Source organism: Palaemon carinicauda, chromosome 15 (assembly GCF_036898095.1).
Source record: "Palaemon carinicauda isolate YSFRI2023 chromosome 15, ASM3689809v2, whole genome shotgun sequence".
Taxonomy (NCBI): Eukaryota; Metazoa; Arthropoda; class Malacostraca; order Decapoda; family Palaemonidae; genus Palaemon; species Palaemon carinicauda.
The window spans coordinates 112,150,127-112,160,938 of NC_090739.1; the positions used below are offsets into that span (position 1 = coordinate 112,150,127).

General features: G+C 32.2%; 1 protein-coding gene across 1 annotated transcript; it reads left to right on the forward strand.

The window, feature by feature from the left end:
• Nucleotides 1–2,124: 2,124 nt before the first annotated feature.
• Nucleotides 2,125–4,587, forward strand: LOC137654706 (uncharacterized). The gene is made up of 2 exons (XM_068388602.1): nucleotides 2,125–3,930; nucleotides 4,396–4,587. Exon 1 carries the CDS (start codon nucleotides 2,188–2,190, stop codon nucleotides 3,256–3,258), a length of 1,071 nt encoding a protein of 356 aa, XP_068244703.1. The 5' UTR covers nucleotides 2,125–2,187; the 3' UTR covers nucleotides 3,259–3,930; nucleotides 4,396–4,587.
• Nucleotides 4,588–10,812: the final 6,225 nt, after the last annotated feature.

Below are 10,812 nucleotides of genomic sequence, written 5' to 3' on the forward strand. Positions count from 1 at the left end.
TTGCCTCATATGGGTGTGTTCAAATTGAATCGTGAAACTACCAAATGTAGAGTTGTGTTTCTATCAAACTTGTGTGAAAGAAACTCAACCAAGGGTCAGACAATAAGTCATAACCAGGCCATACATGCAGGTCCATGCCTAAATCAGAAACTTTCTTCATCATTATTACATTTAAGGTTTGATAAATTGTTAGTATGCTTTGATCTATGCAAGGCCTTTAACCAGATTGCATTAAGTGATGTTGATGCTAATAGACTTTGTTTTTTATGGTATAAAAATGTTGAGAAGGGAGATTTTACCATTGTTGCATATCGGAATGTTAGGTTGAGCTTCGGCTTAAGATGTTCCCCAACTTTGTTGATGCTCGGTCTTTACAAGATTTTGATTTTAGATGCTGAGCATGATGAAAACCAGTTGAAGGAGTTGAAAAGGTGCATTTATTCTTTGTCTTATATGGACAATTGTGCTTTTAGTGCAAATGAAAATGAAAATCTGCACTGGGCATATTCTGTGGTAGGATCTATATTTTCTCCTTATGGTTTTGATTTACAACAGTTCGTTACTAATGACAGGTCCCTACAGGGAGAAATAGATTCCTGCACAGGTTCTGAAACGGTAGAGGTTGTTAAACTTCTTGGTATGCAGTGGAATCGATCACTTGATTGTCTGTTAGCAAATAAATTTCAGTTGAATGGTAAGGCTAAAACTAAGAGGGAAATTTTAAGTACCATTGCCTCTCACTTTGATCTTTTTGGTATTACTGGTCCCATCCTAAATCGAAGCAGATTATTTCTTCATGGTCTTCAGTGTGATAGAAATTTAGGATGGGACGATCAATTATCACCAGAGTTACGTAAAGAATGGCATAATATTGCTAATCAGGCCAATTCTGCTCCTGATATTGCTATTGATAGATTTGTTGGACGTAGGGATGGAAAATTTCATTTGGCTGCTTGCTGTGATAGCTCTAAATTACTTTATGGTGTTGTTGTGTACATCATTGATATTGATTCTATGTCGTCTAGTTTTGTGATGGCAAAAAATCGTATGATAAATGGGCAGTTGGAAAGTAAAAGCATTCCATCTTTGGAGATGCAGGGAGTAGCCTTTGCAACGGAAGTGGTTTTAGATTTGTATAACGAATTAGCTGGACCATTATGCATCAATCCTTTAAATGTTGTTGGCCTTCATATGTTTTCAGATAGTCAGGTAGCGCTCTCTTGGTTGAATTCGTCTACTAATAAATTGTCAAAAATGCAGAAACGGTCAGTTTTTGTGATGAATCGAATTCAGCATGTAGAGAACTTATGTGCAAAACACCCCGTCCATTTTGCCTTTGTTGGAGGGAATGAAAATCCTGCAGATGCCATAACTCGTTGCCTTTCATATCGTAAGTTGATGCAAACCAATTTCTATTCTGGTCCTGAATGTTTTAAGGAAAAGGAAACCTTCCTATGCAGTGAAAATGGTAATTTATCATTTATGGTTCCAAATCCTTATGCCGAGTGCGAGCTGGATAATAGTTTAGAAATAGAGGAGTCTTTGTGTACTAGTTCCAATGTTGTGGCCATGTCAGATAATTTTGAATGTTTTCTTAAATTTGAAGAATTTTCCAGTTTTGATTTACTTGTATCTATTTATGAGAAAGTTATTCTTTTCGTAGAGAAGTTAAAGGGTCGTTTGAAAGCTAAGGACTCCAATAAATTGGCTCACTTAGAATTAAAGAGCAATAGTATACATGAAAGAGCTTGCAAGTTAGTTATACTACAGGATCAACGGGCACATTTCCCTGAGCTTTTTACATATTTCAGCTGTCCTACTCAAAGAAAAAAAGACATGCCTAACATAGTAGGTCAGCTTAATGTTTACGTTGACAACGATGGTTTGCTTAGAGTACGTAGCAAGTGTGACAAACTCATTCGGAGACATGGTTTTCCTTTGTTGCTGGCTAAAAATAGCCATCTAACTTCCCTGATTGTGCATAACCTGCACAAAAAACTCAACCATACGGGATGTTACTCTGTTTTGTCAGAAATGAGAAAGCGGTTTTACATACCGTCATATTTTTCAGTGGTTAAGAGAAACCTTAGAGAATGTGTTTTTTGTCGTAGGTCCATCAGTATTAATCAATCTCCCTACAGGAAATGGAGAGTGTCACCACCTAATGTCCCCTTTAGATATTTATTTATGGATTTCATTGGCCCATTGAGCGTTAAACAACAGGGTAAGAAAGGAAAAATCTATCTACTATGTATCACTTGTATGTGGAGTAGAGCAGTTAATTTGATTATTTGTTTAGATCTTTCTGTTAAAGAATTTCTTAGAGCCTTTCAGATTCATTGTTTCCAGTTTGGAATCCCGGAATATTGTATTAGTGACCTAGGCTCCCAATTAGTCTCTGCCTCTAATATAATTATTGACTACATCAAAGATCATGAGACTCAGTCATATTTTGAACGCAATGGGGTCCAATCTTTAAAGTTTGACCAATTTGTCAAGGGTCATAGTCAGTTAGGTTCGATGGTGGAAGTATGTGTTAAACTGGTTAAAAGATTGATCTATGGAGCTATTGGTAAGAATGTCTTAGAATACCATGATTTTGAGTTCCTAATTCAACAAGTCATTCATTTAGTCAATCGTAGGCCAATAGCATTTAAAGAAGCCTTAAGGGATCAGATTGGCGATGACATTCCAGAACCTATCACCCCAGAAAATTTGATTCATGGGTACGATCTGATATCGGTTAATATATTTCCCGAATTGCATGAGGGGAGAGACCCTGACTGGATTCCTGAAAATTCTCAATCAAAGTTTAAGCAAGATTACAATCAATTGCAAAAGGTGAGAAACAATTTAGTTAAACTATATCAGGAAGAATTTATTGCTAATCTAATACATCAGGCTGTAGATGTCCCTGATAGATACAAGCCAGTCACTCATAATAAGATCTCACCTGGAGATATTGTACTGCTTAAGGAAAATTTCACTAAGCCAAATGACTACCCGATGGGCGTTGTAAAAGAGATTTTTACAAATACTTTGGGTGAGGTTACTGGTGCCACTATCCTTAAAGGGAAAACCCAAGAACTTGTGAAGAGACATTCGTCAGTCATTATCCCACTTCTCACCCGGAAAGATGAAATTCCGAATAATTCTAAGGTTGATGTACAGGAGTCTCGAGTACCCAAGGATACTAGAGTTAAACGCCAGGCTGCTATTGACAGCTCGGAGCGGACTAGAAAAATCTTAGAAGCCTAAAATGATTTATGTTTCGGGTGAATTAGAGAATCTTTACTTGTAAATAGTTATTATATAGAGTATTTGGTTGGGCAATTAAATGTCAATAATGTCATGTTATATTTAAATTTTAATATACCTTTGTATATTGAATGTATTAAATGTTTTTTGTAATTTAATGTTTTCAACTTTTCTTGTTTTGGGGATCCTATTTATCATGAATTTCTGTATTCAATTTATATAGTTTATATAAATAAATTGAATCCCCTCCCCCCAGTGTAGAAAATAATTTATCGTAAACCAAAATTGGAGAAGTTGAAAGTGATTTCTTTTGTTGTTAAATATAATAAATATCAAACCTCTTAAATATTATTCGTAATATTATTTTTGTCATGTTCAAGTGTAGAGCGGGGCTGACTTTAGTTCCTCTAAACAATCTTGTTATTAGTGATCTGTCGCCTAGTATTGTTTTTAAGGTGAACTGCTTGTTTACGCTGTTGTCCGAGAGCTGGAAGTTTTTGTCAAGGCGATCGGAGTTTCCAAGTCAGTTCTCAGACAAATTCCTTCTTGTATGGTGGACGTTTTTACAACTCCCGGTCATGGAAGGATAAACCCCTAGTGATACAGACACTATGCCACTTTTGGGGGGGTAGCAGGAGCAACAGTAATTCAGTGAACGGCAGGAGTATTGAGGTGAGTCAGCCTTTTCACATCTGAACATGAGTTGATTTGATACCCTAGCCATAAGAATTTAATACATTAGATTAAATTAGTTCCCTTCTCAAGACCTTGTTAAAAATAAATCTCGGGATCAAAAGAAATTACTATTTTAACAATTTTGTTTTCGGTTTTCTTTTTTATAGCGTTAAAAGTTAGGTTTTTTACAGTGGATTACCACTTTTATTGAAAATTCATTAATTGTTATTCGTGGATTACCACATTAGGCTATTAGCCATTAAGTTTCGTTTTTGGTGGATTACCACAGTTTATGAACAATATGTTTGTGTTTTTAAAATTACAAAATCGAATTCCATCGAAGGTAATTTTAGTGAACGGATTCCCGTTTTGAGTTTTGTTTTTGTTAATACAGATTCCCGTAAGTAATTTAGTTTCCCTTTTACCTGACCAGTTTTACAGGGAGTGTTTTTTGTTTTTCAGATCCTGAGAGACATGATAGTCATTGGTAGGGGCTTGCTTCATACGGTTGTTTTCCGGTGAAGTAAGTTACTAACTTGAGGGAGGCAGGACAGCAATTAATCGTCTCGGTTGTCTCAACCAGTAATTTTTATCAAAAATATTAATTAAATTAATATAACTGGACTTTAAAAAACTTCTTGCTTCATTTACCTCATTTTGTTTGTTTTTACCTTGCCATTGATAAAATATTGTGTAATATATATGTATATATATATGTATATATATATATATATATATATATATATGTATATATATGTATATATGTATATATACATATATATATATATATATATATATATATATATATATATATATATATATATATATATATATATATATATATATATATATATATATAAATATATAAATATATATATATATATATATATATATATATATATATATATATATATATATATATATATATATATATATATATATATATATATATGTATATATATACAGTATATATATATGTATATATATACAGTATATATATATATGTATATATATACAGTATATATATATATATATATATATATATATATATATATATATATATATATATATATATATATATATATACTGTATATATATACATATATATTTATATATATGTGTGTGTATATATGTGTGTATATATATATGCATATATATACATATGTATATATATATATATATATATATATATATATATATATATATATATATATATATATATATGATATATATACACATATATGTGTGTGTGTGAATTGATTTAAGGTTTCGTTATTTTCTTACCAATCTTCTAAGAAGTTCTGGGACAATCAAGTTTGTTTCGCAGAAAAAAATTTCTGATTTTGGATAATATCAAAGATTGTCTATTATGTTGTCAATTTATGGGTGCAATCATTACCAATGAAGTTTCTAAGTAGTGTATTGTTACTTAATGAACATAGAGAGAGAGAGAGAGAGAGAGAGAGAGAGAGAGAGAGAGAGAGAGAGAGAGAGAGAGAGAGAGAGAGAGGGGGGGGTATGTGAAACGATAGTGCCATAGCCTCTGCAGCATGGTCATTCACTGTCTTGGGATAGAATTCTCTTGCTTGAGGGTACACTCGGGCACACTATTCTATCTTATTTCTCTTCCTCTTGTTTTTTTTTTTTTAAGTTTCTATAGTTTACATATGAAATATTTGTTCTATTATTGTTACTGTTCTTAAATTTTATATTAACTGTTAATGACTTTTCTTGTAGTTCCATATTTCCTTTCCTCACCGGGCTACTTTCGCTATTGGAGCCCTCGGGCTTATAGCATTCTGCTTTTCCAACTAGGATAGTATAGCTTAGCAAATAATAATAATAACAATAATAATAATAATATTAAAAATAATAATAACAAGACATTAAAAAGACATTGATTACATGCCAATCAACCGCAAAACATTTATTATATGAATTTAAATAAACATCTCAGGACTACTTCGACTAAAATTTCTTTTTAGTCATATCAATAAAACAGAAAAACTGACAATGGAGCAATTTCGTCGAACTGAAATTGGTTTTGGATATCAAATAGAAAATTCCCTTATAATCCAGTAAACAAATAATTACGTTAACTATATAATTACTTCCGCAATAAAAATGTTTAATGGAGTTGGTGTTAAGCCATCGCGAAAAAGTGGTACTGTTTTATGATTTTGGACATGAGACGATTTTTTTTTTTCCAGTGATTGAATTGATAGAGAAGGGTACGTGGAAGCCTGTAGATACCCAATTAATTCCAAGGATACTAATATCAAACAACAAGAAATCAATGAAAATATTTGTATAATTTCTTTATTTGTAACAACAATAATCTACACCTTTTGAAATTCTGATAATACCCTTTCCATTTCCTGTGCAGCCGGTTCAAATGACTCCCTGTTTCAGAAGATTCCCCGGTCATTTGAAACTAGTTTCAGATGACTCCCCAGTCATTTGAAAATACTTTCAGACGACTGCCAGTCCTTTGAAACTAGTTTAAGACGACCCCCAGTCATTTGAAAATAGTTTCAGACTACTTCCTGGTCATTTGAAACTACTTTCAGACGACTCCCAGTCATTTGGAACAAGTTTCAGATGACTCCCCAGTCATTTAAAAATAGTCTCAGACGACTCCCAGTCATTTAAAACTGGTTTTAGAAGACTCTCTATTCCTCTGAAACTAGTTTCAGACTCCCCAGTCATTTAAAACTAATTTCAGACGACTCCCGAGTCATTTGAAACTAGTTTCTGACGCCTCCCACTCCTTTGCAACTAGTTTCAGACGACTCCCGAGTCATTTGAAACTAGTTTCGGACGCCTCCCACTCCTTTGCAACTAGTTTCAGACGACTCCCCAGTTATTTGAATCTAGTTTCATATGACTCCCAGTCATTTGAAACTAGATTCAGACGACTCCCCAGGAATTTGAAACAAGTTTCAAACGACTCCCCAGTCATTTGAAGCAAGTTTCAGACAACTCCCAGTCATTTGAAACTACTTTTAGACAACTCCCAGTCCTTTGAAACCAGTTTCAGACGACTCCCAATCATTTGAAAATAGTTTCAGACGACTCCCAGTCATTTGAAACTAGTTTCAGACGACTCCCCTGTCATTTGAAACTAGTTTCAGATGACTCCCCAGTCATTTGAAACTAGTTTCAGATGACTCCTCGGTCATTTAAAACTAGTTTCAGATAACTCCCAGTCATTTGAAACTAGTTTCAAACGACTCCCCAGTCATTTGAAACAAGTTTCAAACTCTTCAGTCATTTGAAACTAGTTTCAGACGACTCCCAGTCATTTGTAACTAGTTTCAGACGACTTCCCAGTCATTTAAAACTAGTTTCAGACAACTCCCAGTCATTTGAAATTAGTTTCAGATGACTCCTATTCATTTGAAACTAGTTTCAGATAATTCCCCAGTCATTTGAAACTAATTTGACTACTCCCCAGTTATTAAAAACTAGTTTCAGACAACTCCCCAGTTACTTGAAACTAGTTTCAAATGACTCAGTCCTTTGAAACTAGTTTCAGACGGCTCTCCAGTCATTTGAAAGTTTCAGACGACTCTCCAGTCATTTGAAACTAGTTTCAGACAACCCCTAGTCATTTGAAACTAGTTTTAGATGACTACCAAGCCATTTGAAACTAGTCGTAGACGACTCTTCAGTCAATTGAAACTAGTTTTGTATGACTCCCAGTCATTTGAAACCAGCTTAGACGACTCTCCAGTCATTTGAAGTTAGTTTCAGACGACTCTCCAGTCATTTCAAACTAGTTTCAGACGACTCTCCAGTCATTTCAAACTAGTTTCAGACGACTCTCCAGTCATTTCAAACTAATTTCAGAAGGCTTTCCCAGTCATTGGAAACTAGTTTAAGACTCTCCCCACTAGTTTGAAATGACTCCCCAGTCAAATGAACCTTGTTTGAAATTATTCAACCATCGAAAGTGCCTTGAATTAATTGCAGTGATGTTCTCCAAGAAATAGAAGACGATGGATTGACAAGCTAAGAAAATTTGCGGGTATAGACTGATATAAAAAGACCAAAATAAAACGCGTGTCGTACATGTCTGAGTCCTTTGTCCTGATGATGCTAGGTAAATGCATAAACACACACACAAACATATATATATATATATATATATATATATATATATATATATATATATATATATATATATATATATATATATATATATATATATAAACACACACACAAACACACACACACACACATATATATATATATATATATATATATATATATATATATATATATATATATATATATATATATATATATATGTATATATATATATAGATAAATATATATATATATATATATATATATATATATATATATATATATATATATATATATATATATATAGATAAATATATATATATATATATATATATATATATATATATATATATATATATATATATATATATATAGTTTGCCAGACCCTCAATCTTTGTTATATAAGAGATATTATATCATATTACATATAAATATATAATGTACACACACACACATATATATATATATATATATATATATATATATATATATATATATAGATAAATATATATATATATATATATATATATATATATATATATATATATATATATATATATATATATAGTTTGCCAGACCCTCAATCTTTGTTATATAAGAGATATTATATCATATTACATATAAATATATAATGTACACACACACATTATATATATATATATATATATATATATATATATATATATATATATATATATATATATAATGATATACATACATATATATATATATATATATATATATATATATATATATATATATATATATATATGTATGTATATCATTATTAATAGGTAAGCTACAACCCTAGTTGAAAGAGCAGGTTGCTATAAGCCAAGGGGCCCTAACAGAGGGAATAGCCCAGTGAGGAAAGGAAACAAGGAAAAACAAAATATTTTAAGAACACTAACAATATTAGAGTAGCCTATATATTTCCTATATAAACTATAAAAATCTTGACAAACCAAAAGGAAGAGAAATTAGATAGAATAGTGTGCCCGAGTCTACCCCTCAAGCAACTGAACTCTACCCCAAGACATTGGAAGACCATGGTACAGAGGCTATGGCACTACCCAAGACTAGAGAAAAATGGTTTGTTTTTGGAGTCTCCTTCTCTTAGAAGAGCTGTTTACCATAGCTAGAGTCTCTGCTACCCTTACTAAGAATAAAGTAGCCATTGAACAATTAAACTGCATTAGTTAACCCCTTGGATGAAGAATTGTTTGGTAATCTCAGTGTTGTCAGGTGTATGAGGACAGAGGAGAATCTGTAAAGAATAGGCCAGACTTTTCGGTGTAAGTGTAGGCAATGGGAAAGAACCGTAGCCAGAGAGAAGGATTCAATGTAATACTTACTGGCCAGTCAAAGGATCCTATAATTCTCTAACGGTAGTATCTCAACGGAGGGCTGGTGCCCTGACCAACCTACTACCTACGTACACACACACACACACACATATATATATATATATATATATATATATATATATATATATATATATATATATATATATATATATGTGTGTGTGTGTGTGTGTGTGTGTGTGTGTGTGTTTGTATGTGTGTATAAAAGAAATTAAGACAACAATAAGTAATAAACGAAGCTCCTCAAGTTGAAAGCAAATACAACTAAAGGAAATCAAGGCCTAATCCCTAAGGTTATTTTTCAAGAAACTATGACTGACAAACAGAAGTCCTGATTCGACTAGCTACCTTTGATGATGGTGATGATATGTAGATTCATAAACACACACACACACACACACACACACACACACATATATATATATATATATATATATATATATATATATATATATATATATATATATATATATATATATATATATATATATACGCACCAACACAAATTTGTGTAAATTTGATACCGGAATTCCAGTTGTTAAAAACCGCAAAATTTTTTCACTATATAAAAATCTTTAGGTAAACGAAGTGTTTAAAAACTTGTCATACTTATAATTCCATAAAGAAATTTCTAAGATACCAAAGGACAGTTTGTTTGAACTGGAAAGATTAACGGTTCTACATTACGCCTATGTGCATAGAATTATTTGACATATCTCCGAATACTTAAAATTTCCCAAGTACATGATTTACATGATTAATTTGTAATACAAATACGAGGCAAATGTATTTATACAACTTTCAAAGTTGCATAGAGCGCATATTATTGGTAAGTTGTAAATAAAATAATGTTACAATACAGCTGGCGATTTTAGAAAATTTATTCCTATGTTATGGTATAATGTATGGGAGAAAAACATAATCAATAAAAACAGATTTGAAAAATAGTAATCAGAACAGCGATGAACAAAAGAGGAGAAATTAAGACTGTCTCCTTTTTTGTTAACGTTTATGGCAACACTCACCCTTCACGCCTCTTGCTTCTTCTTCTGCAGAGTCTGGTTGCCGTAGAATGTCATACATCCGGTTATGGGACGTTTAGGTCTTCTCTGGGGCAATGAGGGAAATTCAACAAAAATTTCCTGGTTTGACTTCAAAATTTTAATATCCCTGAAGTCATTAACTAGCTTCTTTACTTTCCCGCTTTTCTATGTAATATGATTGGTTCCTTGTGGTATGTTTCGTTTAAATGGTCAAAATTTATTGTAAATATTCTTATATCGAGATTTTTACTTATCTGCATTAGAGGCTGTATTACTATGTGTACACCCAGACACCCACACTAACTATGGCATTAATCTTATCGCCAACACACACTGGTACTAGCGTCATCACCAATGATAATTAGTACTACGACTAACAT